The sequence below is a fragment of the Geotrypetes seraphini genome, chromosome 18 (genome assembly GCF_902459505.1).
Source record: "Geotrypetes seraphini chromosome 18, aGeoSer1.1, whole genome shotgun sequence".
Classification (NCBI taxonomy): Eukaryota; Metazoa; Chordata; class Amphibia; order Gymnophiona; family Dermophiidae; genus Geotrypetes; species Geotrypetes seraphini.
In genome coordinates this window covers 3,308,156-3,324,215 of record NC_047101.1, presented here as the reverse complement: position 1 = coordinate 3,324,215, position 16,060 = coordinate 3,308,156, and the positions used below count along the sequence as shown (strand labels likewise).

At 41.0% G+C, this 16,060-nt stretch overlaps 2 protein-coding genes across 5 annotated transcripts in view; both read right to left on the bottom strand.

Moving 5' to 3' along the window:
- CSNK1A1 (casein kinase 1 alpha 1) overlaps positions 1-6,073 on the bottom strand; it is a 108,399-nt gene extending 102,326 nt beyond the window's left edge. For 2 of the 4 annotated variants that reach the window (XM_033927518.1, XM_033927519.1), the window contains exons 1-2: positions 5,716-6,073; positions 5,509-5,615 (exon numbers count right to left, since the gene is read on the bottom strand). In XM_033927518.1, the coding sequence (XP_033783409.1) occupies positions 5,509-5,615; positions 5,716-5,838 (230 nt within the window). In that variant the 5' untranslated portion in view covers positions 5,839-6,073. The remainder of the gene's footprint in view (positions 1-5,508; positions 5,616-5,715) is intronic. The other 2 variants (XM_033927520.1, XM_033927521.1) reach the window with 1 other exon arrangement.
- Positions 6,074-7,820: 1,747 nt separating this feature from the next.
- LOC117351723 (toll-like receptor 13) lies at positions 7,821-15,383 on the bottom strand. The gene is given in 4 exon segments (XM_033927467.1): positions 7,821-7,917; positions 11,244-12,960; positions 12,963-14,048; positions 14,051-15,383. Coding segments are annotated over 3 exon segments (2,685 nt in total). The 3' UTR covers positions 7,821-7,917; positions 11,244-12,694.
- Between the last annotated feature and the right edge of the window lie 677 nt (positions 15,384-16,060).

Genomic DNA, 16,060 nt, shown 5'->3' with positions numbered 1-16,060 from the left:
CCTGAGGAAGGCGTGTTTGCCGAAACACGGACCGTGTAGGGTTCGGTTGGATTTTTATCACAGTATTTTTTATCATTGTACTTTTTTAATTGAATTTTCATGGTTTTATGTGTCAGTGTTTAATAAATTATCCATTCTGAGTGCAACAGATTGCATGTACATACCATACTAGTAAACTCCACAAAAGAAGCAATACCAAAAGAACAACTTCTGATTCCATACTCCCTGGCTTAGGGGAGAGGTTCATTACTGTCAAAACATACAAAAATTAACTATTCTGAGACACTGCTCTGACATTTAACACATTTCAGCAGGTAACACTTAAATGCTGCACATTCATGGGAAAATGGCAGGGAGAGAGAAAGATAATGGTTACTGTGGATGGTCAGACAAGATGGGCCATTTGGCCTTTATCTGCCATCATGTTTCTATATGATCAAACTAAAGCATTTATATTTCTCTATTTCATAAGGTTCAGTGTGGATCTTGAAGTCTATTCTGTAAATGATCAGCATCACATTCTAGGAAAACTAGACATTTCAGAAATTTAAAAAAAACAAGTTTTTAAATTGTAAAATCAATACAGGTTTTTTTCTCTCGTTTATCAGGAAGAGAATTCTATCAATATGAGGGAAACAAAGACCAAAAAACTTTCTCTTTTCACTTAATTCCTCTAGCTCACAGGTAACGCAGAACAGAGGCATTCAAAGCATGAGAAGATCTACCATAGTGTCCGGGTCCGAACCTGTTAGAGCTGGGGCTCAAATATGTCGATCTGAATGAGTCGAGACCCCCCTTTCCCTCCCCCAAAAGGAGGAAAAATGGTTGACTTGAATATAAAAGTCGGGTGGCTTAATATTTAAGTGCCCTGCACCCAGCCCCCTTCCTTCCTCCTGACTCTGCACCCAGCCCCCTCCCTGCTCTAGCCTCATACCTCTACTGCTGATCCCCGGTGGAGGTGCAGCAGGCAGGAACGAACTTTCCGAGTTCCTGCCCTGCTGCTAACCAACTGCCATCAGTTTCTTTGGCTGCTGAGGAGCAGGAGCGCAATTTGGGGCGCTGCTACTCAGTGCTGAGCAGCTTCCTTACTGGCTCCCAAGAATTCTTGTGAGCCAGTTAGGAAGCCACTCAGCACCACCCCAAATTGCGCTGCTGCTCGTGCTGCTCAGCGGCCAAAGAAATTAGCGGCAGCTGGTTAGCAGCGGAGCAGGAACTCGAAAAGTTTGCTCCGCTGCACTTCCATCGGGGATCGGCAGTAGAAGTATGAGGCAAGCCAGGATGCAGAGCCTTGCGATGACGGCCTGCAATAATTTTGGGAGGGGGTGTATTGTTGGCTTGAATATACACTGAGATCCCCATATCTGGGCCCCAAAATCCCAGTTTATATTTGAGTACATACAGTAGTTTTTAAAAAGTATTTTCCTATAACTTCAACAAGTGTCTCCTAGTCATCGTAATTTTTTAAGAGAGAAAACCCAAAACCAACCATGATCTACTTGTACCTGGATTTTGTCGACTTCAATCATATCTCCCCTCAGCAGTCTCTTTTCCAAGCTGAAAAGCCCTAACCACGAGAAGAGTTCCACCCCCTTTATTATCTTGGTCACTCTTCTTTGAACCTGTTCTAGTTCCGCTATATCTTTTTTGAGATAAGGTGACCAGAACTGAAAGCAATGCTCCAGGTGAGGTCACACCAAGGAGCGATAAAGAGGCAAAAACACATTCTTAGTCTCATTAACTATCCCTATTTTAACTCATAGCATCTTGCTTGCTTTTCTTTGATTGCCACCACACATTGGGTCGAAGGTTTCATTGTATTGTCTATAATGACACCCAGATCTTTTTCTTGGCTGCCAACCCCCAAGGTAAACCCTAGCATCCGGTAACTGATTTGGATTATTCTTCCCAATGTGCATTACTTTGCATTTGTCCACATTAAATTTCATCTACAATTTGGACGTCCAGTCTTCCAGTTCCTAAACTTTTCACAACCTGCAAGCATTTTAACAACTTTGAACAGTTTAGTGTCATCTGCAAATTTAATCATCTCACTCATTGTTCCAATTTAAAGATCATTTATAAATATATTAAATAGCACCAGTCCTAGTAAAGATCCCTGGGTCACTCCACTATTTATCTTCCTCCACTGAGAAAAATGGCCATTTAACTCTAACCTCTTTTCTATCCAATAACCAGCTACTAATCCCCAACTGAACTTCGCTTCCTATTCCATGACTCAAATTTTCTCAGGATCCTCTCATGTGGGAACTTTGTCAAAAGCTTTCTGAAAATCTAGACACTATCAACTGGCTTACCTTTATCCAAATGTTTATTCAAATTGGTGAGGCTAGATCTCCCTCAGCTGAACACATGCTCATTAAATCACGTTTGTGTTTACTGTCCAATTTTTAAGTATTCTATTAGCCCAATTTAGTTTGTGAAATACAACTGTATCAACATACATATAAACATACCCAAATAAGAAGATAAATTGAATCATGTAACTTCTATCGCCAACATAAATGTTTTTGTAACCTTCACTTCTAATGTAATAGTATTGTAAACCGCTTACTCACAAACAGCATATCAAATGTAATAAATCCAATCCAAGTTGGACTACAGACACTTTTAAGAGGTCATTTTAGAAAGCTGCAGTAACAAATAACCTTAGCAGGCCCTTATACTAAGGCCAATGCCAGGCAGACTTTTACAGTCTGTGTCTCACAAATGGCAAACGACAGTCTGTAAATTGTATATCACTATTTTCATAGGCTACAAAATGAGTGCTGTGCATATCAAGGGGTAGAAAGTTAAAACAAAAACAAAACACAACCCTGCAATGCTAAAAGTATTTATAACATTTTCCAAGCATGCATATTAACTGCCTATTTTTTAATGTGACTTACAAACATAAAACAAGCAATTACAAATAGCAATACAAAAAATCAAATTCCATAAGATTATAAAAATCAAATTCTATTCCTAAAATACAGTAAACTAAAATTAAAGATGTCAATCGCAGTTTCCCAAACAATGCAGCAAACTAAATTGCTTAATTGTCAATTTTTAGAAATATTAAAAGCTTTTTGAAAATAAAACATCTTTAATAATGATTTAAATTTGAGGTACGAAAGTTCTCTACAAATATACTGAGGAAGATTCACCACTGTATTGGAACAAATAAAAAAATAGGCAGCAGTACGAGTAGATTTGTAATGAGCTAATTTAGGTGACGCAGCTCTGTTAGAATCAAACAAATGCAATGCTTATGAAGAAGTGCGATAGAAACTAAATACAATGGCTGACCTGTATGTAAATTTTAAAAGTAAAACACAATATTTTAAAAATACACCTGTGAGCCAATGCAATTGAATTAGTAATGGAGTAACAAGTTCGTAAAGTTTGGCTTGCGTAGAAATCTAGCTGCAGAATTTTGCAATGTTTGAAGACGCCACAAGTTAGACAAAATACCACAGCATACAGAATTACAATAATCCATCCTTGATAAAACAAAATGCATGCAGAAGAGTATGCAAGGCCTTGAAATGTAGAAAAGAACTAATAGATCATATACATACATCTTAACCAATAAAACCTTTTAAGTATCTGGAAGACCTTTTTATCAAAAGATAAGAATCAAATATAACACCTAGGTAACGAAATGAATTAACAGGTGTAACAAAGTCAGTCTCAATCTAATTTTTTGAGTTGGCAGAGAAAGCATTCCAGAAATCCAACTATATAGTCTTTGCTGGATTAAGAACAAAACCATTTGATGACAGCCATTTTGCTTTTGCAGTAGTACAATTCTGAAGTGCCATTAAGTCTAAATTAAACAGTGAAATGGGAACAGTAAGTAAAATGTCATCTGCATAAATGAAGGCCTTAGTATTATGATCCTTAAGTAGGGTGGCAAGTGAACTCAATATTAAAAAGAAGCAGACTCAAAATGGAGCCTTGCAGGACCCCACAATCCAAAGGAATTAAAAAAGACAAAAATGTGGATACTTGAAATTGCCTATTTTTGAGAACTGAAGTGAACCATGATAAAACTGTTATGTCTATTCCTATAGATTTCAAATGTAATAGAAAGAGAATGATTAACCAGATCAAATGCTGAATAGGGGTCCAAGAAAACTAAAATAATTATTTTCCCAGCCTCCAGAGAAGAGTGAAGCTCACTATTTAAAGCAGTTATTGTTTCTGTGTTCGTAATCAATTTGCCAAGGATGCAAAATGAAGAGTTTACATAGTCTGAAAGCTGAGGAAGCCTATTTTCTCAACAAGTTTTGAAACTATACAGAGATAATTTTCTGGTAAAGATTTATCAGACAAGGCTTTTCAAAACTGGTGAAATCTTACCAATTTGAGACAGAAGAAAGTCTATCATCCTTTAAACTAAGATTAATGAGATGCAAAGCCATTGATAACAATCCATGTTTTGGAATCTTCAACCAGTTTGATGGGAATGGATCTAACAAGGATGTTAAATGAATCTTAAGGTGTGAGTTTTAAGTTGCTGAAGAGATGGAAACATATAGACGAGCCAGAAATTGAAAAAGATATCTATTGATCTATTAATATGAACATTTTTACGAAGATCTTCTTTTAATTTATTCAATTTTCTATGCTGTTCTCCCAGTGGAGCTCACAATCTATCTAATGTACCTGGGGCAATGGCATGATGGCGAACCACTAACCAGTGTAGTGGCATTGTTGACTATTGTGCAGCTACAACTCTAACCACTTTGTTGAGCAGACTGGGTAATCATACATATCTTGAATATCATCTACTATTACTCTATTCCCACATGCTAGAGTCATTTTACTGCAGCCGTAAAAACATTGATTTCCTATTAAATTAATGGTCACAAGAAAAAGTACCTATGTGTCACCCACTTTGATTGCACCTACAAAAGGCAGTATATCAAACCCATTACCCTTTTTACCCCTTGTTGTGTGTCCGGACATATTTAAAAAAAAAATAAATAAATAAAAAAGTTACCCCAGGAGGGCCAGCTGCTACTTATTTTGTTAGCAGTAGGGCTTTTGCTATATCTATGCACTAAACAGTTAATGCAGGGAACACCTATTCTTCAGCCCTGACACCTCTTCAAAGAGATTTTTTTTAAAAGCTGAGTGATCAGCACATTGGCTACTTTTGCTGTGTAAGCACCTAATGCAGATTAGTAGAAGGATCCCCAAATAAGAGGGAGGAAGGAACCCTGCAAAAACTCCCCACTCTATCTCCCAAGGACCATTGAGGTAAACTCTGACCAACTCTCAAACTGTAGGAGCAGAGATGCTGGGGACCTGCAACTCTTAAGTGTCACCTGAGCCCAAAGTCAAGGAAGAGCAGAGCAGAGCAGCCAGCTGGGTAGGAAGTGAAGCCTGGAAGCAGCCCGCAGCCGCTTCGCCTCCTGCGAGGAGAAAAGCGCAGCAAGAAGCCAAAGCTCCGCCATCTTCTGAGCACAAAAGGCGGCCGCCATTTGCCCGCCTCGTCCTTACCGAATGTGAGGAATGCCGACCCCTCCTTGCAGGATCTTGTACAGTTTGCTTTCGTAGAGCAGCTGCGGGTGCCTGGCCTTCTGCGACTCCAGCTTCACCGCCACCTCCTGCAAGAGGCAACAAAGAGTGAGCCACGCGCAGCCGTCCGGGCCTCTCTCTCGCGCGCGCCCCCCTCCCTCCCTCCCTCTCGCTCGCGCCGACACTCACCTCTCCGTTGGTGATGTTAATGGCCAGGTAGATGTCCCCGAAAGAGCCCGAGCCGATCTTCCGCACCAGCTTGTACTTCCCCCCGACTATGAACTCGGCTTTCGAGCCGCTGCCGCTCGCCATGGTCCGCGACGGTGGGGCGACAGAGAGGGCTGCTCCGGCGGCGCCACACGGCTCCCTCTGCTCTTTCTTCCGCTTCCTCCTCCTCCCCTCACGCCGCCATCTTGTTTCTCACCGCGCTCTCTCGCCCGCTCGCAACAAAATGCCCCCTCGGCCCGCGAAGCACTCTGGGAACGCGCGCGCGAGGCGGAGGCGGGGCCGAACGTGACGTCGACGGCAACGAATACCGGGAACGCGCGCTCACCCCTCCTCCCTCCCGCCCGCCCTCGCCTTTGTTGGCGCGCGCATGCGCGCGTCAAATGCCGCCGCCCCCCCCACCTCCCTTCCTTTTGCCTCAGGCCCGGACGCTTGAAACCAGGCGGGGAACTTTCGTAAGTGCCCGCCCCCCCGCCCTTCTGACGGCCAATGAAAAATCCTGGTCGGGCTGCCGGATCTGTGACCGTGAGTCACCGTCATCGCGAAGGCCCCGGGCGTTAACCAATCGCCGCCCTGTTGTCCTGGAGACGGGCGGGTCGCGCGCCTGCGCGCTTTGTTGCGGGAGCTGTTGGCGCGAGGCGGCGTCTCTGGGGCTCGGGAGACTTTTAGGACGGGGGGAATGTTGGCCTTGTCCCGTTCCTTCAAACCGGCGTTTGAGTTTCTAACACATTTCTCCACACCATAGAACCGGGGTAGAGGGAGTTTGAGCTGCAATGGAGCTCCCAGGAAATTGCTTTCATAGAAACACCGGCCTTCTCCTTTGCTACAACTCCCATCTTTTCATAGACTCCTTTGCCTCCACTATAGCCCCGCTAGACAATAATAACAATAACAGTTTCTATACCGCGGGACCGTGAAGTTTCTCCGCGGTTTACAAGGATTAAAAATGCTACAAATTGAGTAGAACTAACACAGTTAAAAACTAGTCACTAACAGCTCTAGAGATCAATTATTGTGTGAAAGATTGTACAAATCGGCTACCTAAGTACTTTAGGAACAAATATATTTTTAGGTGTCTCCTAAATTCCCCATAAGTATTAGTAAGCATCAGTAATTCTTCCCGATCTTGACCCCATAATGCTGCCATAATACAGCATTTTTTTTCATGGAGACTGAATGCCCTCCATAAGAGAAGTGGTGGAGAGGAAAACAGTCAAGGAATTAAAAAAAAAACCATGGGATAAACATAAAGGATCTCTAATTAGAAAATCAAAGGATGTAAATAGGGCCAGTGCTGGACAGTGCGGTCTGTGCCCCATGTGTGGTGATTTGGTGTGGTGTGGGATGAGCTGGGGAAGGCATCAATGGGAACTCCACTAACTTGGAACATGGGGATGTTGCTGGTCAGTCTTGGAGAAGATATCCTGCGGGCGGGATGGTTGGATAGGTTGAAGAGAGCTCGGACAGCAACTTCAGCGTTTGGAGCCTAAGCCAATGCCAGGTGGACTTTGCAGTCTGTTTTCCAGACGTATCAAAGAAGAGACAAGTTAATTTAATTGTGAATTTTTGATGGGTATGGCTGGTGGGCAGACTGGATGGACCGTTCAGGTCTTTATCTGCCGTTATTTACATTAAACATGTAAGAGACAATCCCTGCTCAATTGAGTTTGCAAGACAGTTAGGGGTTAGGGAATTTCTCCCAGAGGGAATGATAAAAAGATGTGGCATTATCAGCATATATTATATATTAGGGGTGATGTTAAACCTGTGGTGGTCCCACAAGTAAGTGGGAGTCAGGGGTCAAAAGCAGCCTCAAGAAAAGGAAGGATTTACTTAGACTATGCCTGAGGGTCCCCTTTCACTGTCATCCTATGACCCCCCTCATTCCAGAGCTTTTTAATTGAAATAGACATGCCTCCTGTGTATTTATGCCAAGAAGGTATTTAAACATTGCTATCATATCTCCCCTCTCCTGACTTTCTCCCAAAGTACACATTCTAAATGAGGTCTCACCATAGACTTGTATAAAGGCATCATCACCTCCTTTTTTCCACTGATGACTATTCCTCTCTCTCAGAGATCATATGTGTTTGTCACTTGCTTTCTTGAATTCAGATACGGTCTTCACCTCCACCAAGTGGCCATGCCATACATCCACCAGCTTTTCTGTAAAGAAATATTTTTTTTTTTTAGATTCAAACCGAGTGTATCCCCTTTCACCTTTCTTCTGTGCCCCTCATTCCAGACTTCCTTTCAAATGAAAAAGAGTTGCCTCCTGTGCATTAGAAACATTTTAATAATTCCATGGCATTATCAGTATCCATTACATATTGGGGCCGTCAGCTTGGGGCCGTCAGTAGTTTTTAAGCTTCTGACAACCACAGGCTGAATAAAGCTCAGAAGTTCAATGCTGAGCTATATCCAGGCTTCAGCACTAAATATCATAGTGCAATACAAGTCCAAAAATCTGGACTGCTTGTGAATTGGGTCGGTCTGGATTTTCAGATTTTCCAGATTCATAGGCAATACTTTTTAAATTTAAAGAATACAGAAGAGATGAACAAGTCAATTTTCTTGATTTGTTAATTAACAAAAACAATGCTTAGGGCTTGTTGGCCCCAAAGCCCATAGAGATGGGCTTCAGGGCCATTGCCGCGGGCTTCGTAAAACAGGGGGTTAATCTATCAAAGTGAGTATATTTACAAGAAAACACAAAGAAATTGAAATATTATTTCATTGAATTAGACCATATTAAGAGTCATAGAAAACATAGTTATTTTACTGTAAAAAGTTTTTGAAAGTTCAGTTTTTCCTATTTACTGTAAAAGCTCCAGCATCATTTTCTCTCTCTCTTCCCCCCCCCCCCCCAAGAGTCTAGATTGCAATTTTAAAGGGTCTGGATTTCCAGCATCTGGATTTTTGGGCTTGCGCTGTATCTGCTGTTACTTGGAAGTCAACCAGGCACCAACCAGTATTCAGACTGGTATCTGGTTAGCTCGGGGGATATAGTTAGGATAGTCGTTTAAGGTTTTTAAGTCTGTCCTCTTTTACTTAGGGGTAGTGTTGAAGAATGAATATCACTTACCCAGAAAGTTGCCCCCTCCCTCCCCTTCTTAGTAGGGGAATTCTTACTGAGTTGCTAAGAGAGAGATGAGAAACACACCAGGCACACAAAACTAGAATCATAGCATATACAGTAACTGAAGATTCAGGGAGTTTTGTATGTAATGCTTAAAAGCAGCACCATCATGAAAAGACTCCGATGCATACAGCACTGACTCCTTTTATTGAAAAGATTGGAGGCAGAATAACAAGCAAACAAATTATTGGTAATGATTACATATGTCACAAGATACAAGCCATAGGTCATATGGTCAATGGCTCAACGATTTTTAAGAATCCACCAGTGTGGTCATTTCATTATTGAAGAGCCCATTTGCATGGCAGTATCGGAGACTGTTAGAAAGCTCGCTAAAGACAGAGAAAAGCCGTTTTGATAATCCGCTGCTAAAATGCATGCAGGCTAAACCGTCGGAAATCAGTTTAGCGAGTGCGTTAAAGTTTTGAGAATCTGGGCCTGAGACTCTTGTATGCTCTTCTACCTGGCTTTCCCTGAGCACAGAAGCTAAAGTGAGTCCAGAGCAAGAAAGCACATCATCCTGATTCTGACAGAGCTCCAGGGGCTGCTTATCTATTTTAAGACTGAGTTAAAGGTCCTCTCTTAGCTACAAGTGCCTAACCATACTAGCTTACAATACATTGCTAAACTGTTGGTATATTGTTATCACTATAGTGATCTCAACAGGTTATTGTCCTCCCTCTGCCATCTGTAATTAAGCTGGATGCCACCTGCTGTGTTTCTTTTGTTTGGTTTTCATGAAATACATAGAACTAGTTCCCATTAGATCTCTGATCTGAGGTTGAGTATCAGGGTTATATTACCTTGAAAAGTGGACTAACACGGCTACCACACCATTTCACTAGGGTTACAGAAAGAGCCTAAAAGGCTTAAGGGTTCTTTTACTAAAACTTAGTGCAAGTTATTTGCATCAAGAATCAGGAATAAAATGGGTTCTATCACAGTTAACATGTGCTAATCTTTAGTTGTTTAAGCAAATTTCACAGGGCAGCAATTTGCTGAGCTGAGCAGCTGTTGTGACTTATTTTGTACAGAAGAATGGATTACATAAGAACATAAGAATTGCCACTGCTGGGTCAGACCAGTGGTCCATCGTGCCCAGCAGTCCACTCACGCGGCGGCCCTTAGGTCAAAGACCAGGGCCCTAACTGAGATTAATCTTACCTGCGTATGTTCTGGTTCAGCAGGAACTTGCCTTACTTTGTCTTGAATCCCTGGAGGGTGTTTTCCCCTTTAACAGCCTCCAGAAAAGCATTCCAGTTTTCTACCACTCTCTGGGTGAAGAAGAACTTCCTTATGTTCGTAAGGAATCTATCCCCTTTCAATTTTAGAGAGTGCCCTCTTGTTCTCCCTACCTTGGAGAGGGTGAACAACCTTTCCTTATCTACTAAGTCTATTCCCTTCAATACCTTGAATGTTTCAATCATGTCCCCTCTCAATCTCCTCTGTTCGAGGGAGACAAGGCCCAGTTTCTCTAATCTTTCACTGTATGGCAACTCCTCCAGCCCCTTAACCATTTTAGATGCTCTTCTCTGGACCCTTTTGAGTAATACCGTATCCTTCTTCATGTACATAGAAACATAGAAGATGACGGCAGATGAGGGCCATAGCCCATCAGGTCTGCCCACTCTACTGACCCACCCACCCACGGCGACCAGTGCTGGACACAGTACTCCAGGTGAGGGCACACCAAGGCCTGGAACAGTGGCATGATAACTTTCTCCAATCTGTTCGTGATCCCCTTCTTTATCATTCCTAGCATTCTGTTCACCCTTTTAGCCGCCGCCACACATTGCGTGGACAGTTTCATCGACTTGTCGATCAGAACTCCCAAGTCTCTCCTGGGAGGTCTCTCCAAGTACCGTCCCAGACATCCTGTATTTGTGCATGAGATTTTTGTTACCTACATGCATCACTTTACACTTATCCACGTTGAACCTCATTTGCCATGTCGATGCCCATTTCTCCAGCTTGATTATGCCATGTTGCAGATCTTCGCAATCCCCCTGTGTCTTCACTACTCTGAATAACTTTGTATTGTAATGTAATGTAATGTAATTTATTTCTTATATACCGCTACATCCGTTAGGTTCTAAGCGGTTTACAGAAAATATACATTAAGATTAGAAATAAGAAAGGTACTTGGAAAATTCCCTTACTGTCCCGAAGGCTCACAATCTAACTAAAGTACCTGGAGGGTAATAGAGAAGTGAAAAGTAGAGTTAGAGGAAAAATAAAAATAAAATAAACATTTTAACAAGACAGCATTGATCTAAATATTTTGGAAGGTAGAAGAGAGGAGAGAAAGGAATAGAAGCATGATGAAGTGATGAAGTGGAGCAAGTTTAATTACCTCACTCGTTGTATCAATGTCCAGATCATTTATAAAGATGTTGAAGAGCACAGGTCCAAGCACCGATCCCTGCGGTACCCCACTTCTCCCTACCCACCTGAAACTGCAAACATCCTTAAACAAATTTAAAGATAACCTAAAAACTTTCATTTTCACCGATACATATCAATGACCCCCCTCCATTTCTGTCTTTCAACATGTGACAGTAACACGTTAGACAAACTGCAGAGACCTCCCCTCTTTTTCTGTCCCTATCATCTTTCCTATTGAAGATTGTAGTTATACCACTTTCCCCTTACAATCATGTCTTGACTATCACATCCTGCCCTTCACTAGAATTTTAAGCCGCTTAAACAAATCCCATAATAGGCAGGATAACAAATCTGAAAGAAACTTGGAAAAGGCAAGTAATTGAATCTCAGGCCCAGATATGCAACATGCAGAAGACTATTCTTTCAACCTATCAATCGCAGTCAGTAAGACTGATACTAAACACAGGAGCCATCTCATCCCTATTCTAACAGTGAATTAAAAGCATCTTATTCCAATGCAAGATTGCAAATGCAGAACATTTTAGATTTATTTATTTTTGTGCCTTTTTAAAGAAGCACAACAAGCATTTAGACTTGGGTTTTATTTATTTGTAAGAGCTGGAAGCTTGCTTCCAGGAATCTTCTGTCCCATAAACAGGCCTTATTTGGGCATGAGAAGAACTCTAGGCTTTCCCTAATGCAGTGTACAATGGTGCCATCTTCAGGCTCAGGCCATGCACTGCAGAAATCTAAATCTCATAATCCATTAGCATTTCTAGTTTCCAGAAGAACCTTGAAGAACTTGATTGTAAAGTGATATTTTGTTCCTTGTTGTTGTTGCAAGCATTTCTGCTTTCCTATTACAAAGTAATAATTTGCTACTGCACAGCTATGTGTTTCAGTCCCTTAAAGTTGCTTTTCTTGGAAGTGAGCTGATGGAGTAGCTCTTGTCTATAGCCACATTTATTTTCAACAAAGCTTCAGAGTTCACATTTAGGTGTCTTCTTGAGCCATGATCAAGTGAAAAATGTTTTGTTTTTTTTTCTTACATTTTAATCTTTAATTCTGGTCTGTATTTACTGTACAGTATTCACAAGTTTCTTATTTCTAATGAGTGGGAGAAACCATTGCTGAAACAGCGAGTCTTAAGTCTTGGAAAAACTGTTTCGATTTTGCTCAAGAATTTTAATGAGGTACAGAATCTGCTGAGAAGAGCCTCTTGCTGTCCCAATAAACTTGTAGGAATCTGATCTTTTCCCCATTAGGTCTCCTCACAATTCCCAGTTCCCACAAGAGAATTCATTTGTGCTGCAGCAACACCTTTCTTGGATTCTCTTTGTGAGCCATTCCAGAAGAGTGTTAAGAGGCTGTTTATCTTTATTCATCTTCTGGAACTTTCCCCAACAAAATTGGATTTTCTTATTCTTTACCTTCACTTGTTTTCAGAGCCAAATTGAGTTTGTGCCAAAATAGTGGTACACCTTCTTTCTCCTGTGGCCACATAAGGTAGGTTTTTCTTTTCACCAGCTTCCTCATTCTGTGGTATGGTGACAACCTATAACTGCGTATTTCTTCAAGGAAAATCAACACAAGGACATCTTTATGTTCATCAAAGAGACGAAAGCTGGCTAACTGTATCTCCCTGGAGCACCATTCACTCTGCAAATAATGGTGACTGATAATGCGTAGATGTTTTCAACAATGTTGTCTAAAATGAGCTTCCCTGGCTCAAAATCTCGTTGATGAAGACACAGCTTCCTCTTGTAATTGTCTTCCAGCTTCGGAAGAAGTTCATTCATCACCCAATCCTCATCATGCTTATTGTAAGAGATAAAAGCATCAAACTTATGCTGAACATGCCCTGACTTTCTTTTATGCTTCTTATCATACAAGAAGGCAAATAAAAGGTTGTAAGCATATGTCATTTGCCACCTCCAAAAGTGAACGAGAGTTCAAGCAATCATCAGCGCAATGACTGTTGTTAAGGTGGATATAAACAACATAAACTCATGGTGTATTGTGCATGAAGATGAGCTGAAGATTGATAGATCCTTTCCTTTGGAGCTTGGTGGGTAGCCACAGGTGTAATTATAGAAATGGATCACCTGGGTTTTTATATTACTAAGTGCCCAGGAGAAGAACCATTGGTTGTCACAGTTGCAGGTCAAATGATTGTTTCTAAGATCCAATAAGTTAAGTGAAGGCAAAGCTGCTAGGTGTTTATGATCAATGATGCTCAACTGATTTCCAGTTGCCCTGAGAGTACTTAGATAAGAGAGAGCTACATTAAAAACAAAATCAAGAGATTGCAGTCCCAATCTATTCACATGCAGTTCAGTCAGGTTTGGTACATGCTGGAGCAGGGCTGGCTTCATGGAAATGAAAGCATTGTTGCTTAAATCAAGTTCTTTCAGTTTGGGGGTATAGCTGAATGTACTTGAGACCAAGCTGCTGAGAGCCAAGTTGCCTGAATGAATTTTCTCCAGTGAGAGTAACCCTTCCAGAAAATTTGATGGAAAATTACGCATCCCTCGGTGGCCTTGGCTGTTGATACTTATTGATTTCAAGGACTTCAGTAGGAGAAATGGAGGGTTGTCAAGCTGTTTAGATGATCTGTAGGAGATGTAATTGTTAAAAAGGTGAAGATCTTTCAAGGAGCTAAGTCCAAGGAAGGTGTTCTCCTGAAATGTTATACTGGTGATTCTGTTACTGCCAAGAAGTAGAGTCTGTAGATGGATGAGACCATCAAAGGCTCCTGGCTCGATTGTTTCAATTGGTTATCCACCAGATTAAGGTACTGCAGAGAAGTCAGATGCTGGAAAGTTTTTGCCTTGATGGTACTCAATTTATTTATTCTCAGTTCTAGAAATTGAAGCTTTTTTAAGCTAGGTGACAAAGGTTCTGACATTCCTAAAAGTTTATTATTTCCCAGTTTTAATTCATGCAGACTGCCAAGATCTTGGAAATACAATAAAAAGTTAATTTTATATATGCAGTTACTAACAAGATTTAGGCTTTTAAGATTGCTCAGAGGTTGAAAGGCTTTGGAGCCTATTTCGCTAATATTACTGAGGTCCAAATGTTCTAAAAAGGTGACCTGGGAAATAGCTGCTGGTACATCAATTAACTCATTGCCTGCTAATGACAAACACTGCAATGAGCCCAGATGTGCAAAAGAAAAAATAGGTACCCATGTGAATTTGTTTATTGATAAGTCTAACTGGTGTAGAGCCCTGCAGTTGCTAAAGACATCTTTCTTCAGGACTGTGAATTCATTTCCTTTCAGATTAAGGAATTTAACTTCAGGATGACAGGAGCACAGATGTTCAATTAGATTGTCAGAGTCAGTCAGATTTAAATGGTTCAGGTGGACCTCCTCCAGTGAGGAACAAGATAGGTTTTGGAGAAGATCTGCTATGGCTTGTGGTTTCATGTATATTCCTCCCACATATAAAATCTGTAATGCTTTTAGGAAGCAAGAGTCATATATAAACCATACCATGGTGGTAGGGTCTCCAACAAAGGATAAATTCAAGGAAACGAGGTTCTGCAAGGCATCTGTTGTAATGTTTATTAGAAAGAAGGGAGTCCTAGAAATATCTAAGTCATGAAGCCCACTAGAAATGTTGAAGATGACTTGAGTAGAAAATCTCTGTAAACCATAGCCTGCAATATATAGCTTTACCAAAGATTGTATCTGGAAAACTGAGCTTAGCATGTTTAATGTATGCAGTTTGTTTGAAGATATATGAAGCTCTCTCAAGTTCTTCAGGCTTTCAAAGGCAGCAGGCTGAATTGCACTGATATTATTGTGGCTCAGCATCAGGATGGTTAGGTTTTCTAGGCCTTCCAGCATAGGACTAGAGAGCACCTCTAGCTTATTGGAGGTGAGGTTCAGCACCTGCAGTTTCCTGAGCTTTGCAAAAGTTCTACCTTTGATGACACTGATCTGATTGGCAGAAATGTTCAGCACCTCTAGTTGACTCAGGTTCCTGAAATCATTCTGCTGGAGCACAGCATAATTCTCTGAGAGGTCTAGGTTGCTCGCCTTCTCACGAAGGTAACTAGGCACTTGTCCCAAACCCATATGGTAGCAGAGCACCTTCATCTTGCTCCCCCTTTGCTCATGGACTTCACAGTCCTGGAAACAGTATCCAGCAGTCCGCTCTGTGCCAAAGAACAGCAGAAGCACAGAGATCTGGAGAGAAAACATGTCCTTGGTTTTCTGCATCTTAGAAAAAGACAAGATGTATAAAGTAAATGTGACTAAAGCACCAAAACCTAATATTTTTCCCCCCACAAAGTATACTATAAAAATACTATATTGTGTACTTAGCTGCAATAGTAAACCTAATATTAGATGTCAATAGAGGTAGGATGATTGATTTGGTATGAACATGACGATCGATGTGCCGGTAACGTAAGTAAGATGATTGATCATGCCGGTATTAATAATCCTGTATTGTAACACCTCACAGAAGCTCTTTGTAACTCTGTATTGTAACACCTTTACAAAACCACAAGTATTGATTTAGGTATAATAATGTATTGATTATGGTTTAATAATGTCTGTATTTAAACCATCTTAGGAAACACAAACTCTGTATTGTAACACCTCTACAGAAGCTCATGTATTGTAGCATCTTTACAAAAGCTCATGCAAACCACTCTGAATTGATTCCCCAGTCATTAGTAGCAGTATAGAAACTCACAATAAACAATATTCATTAGTAATACGGTCAGGAGATACAGAATCAAAATTAGTTTGAAACAGTAATGTTTAGC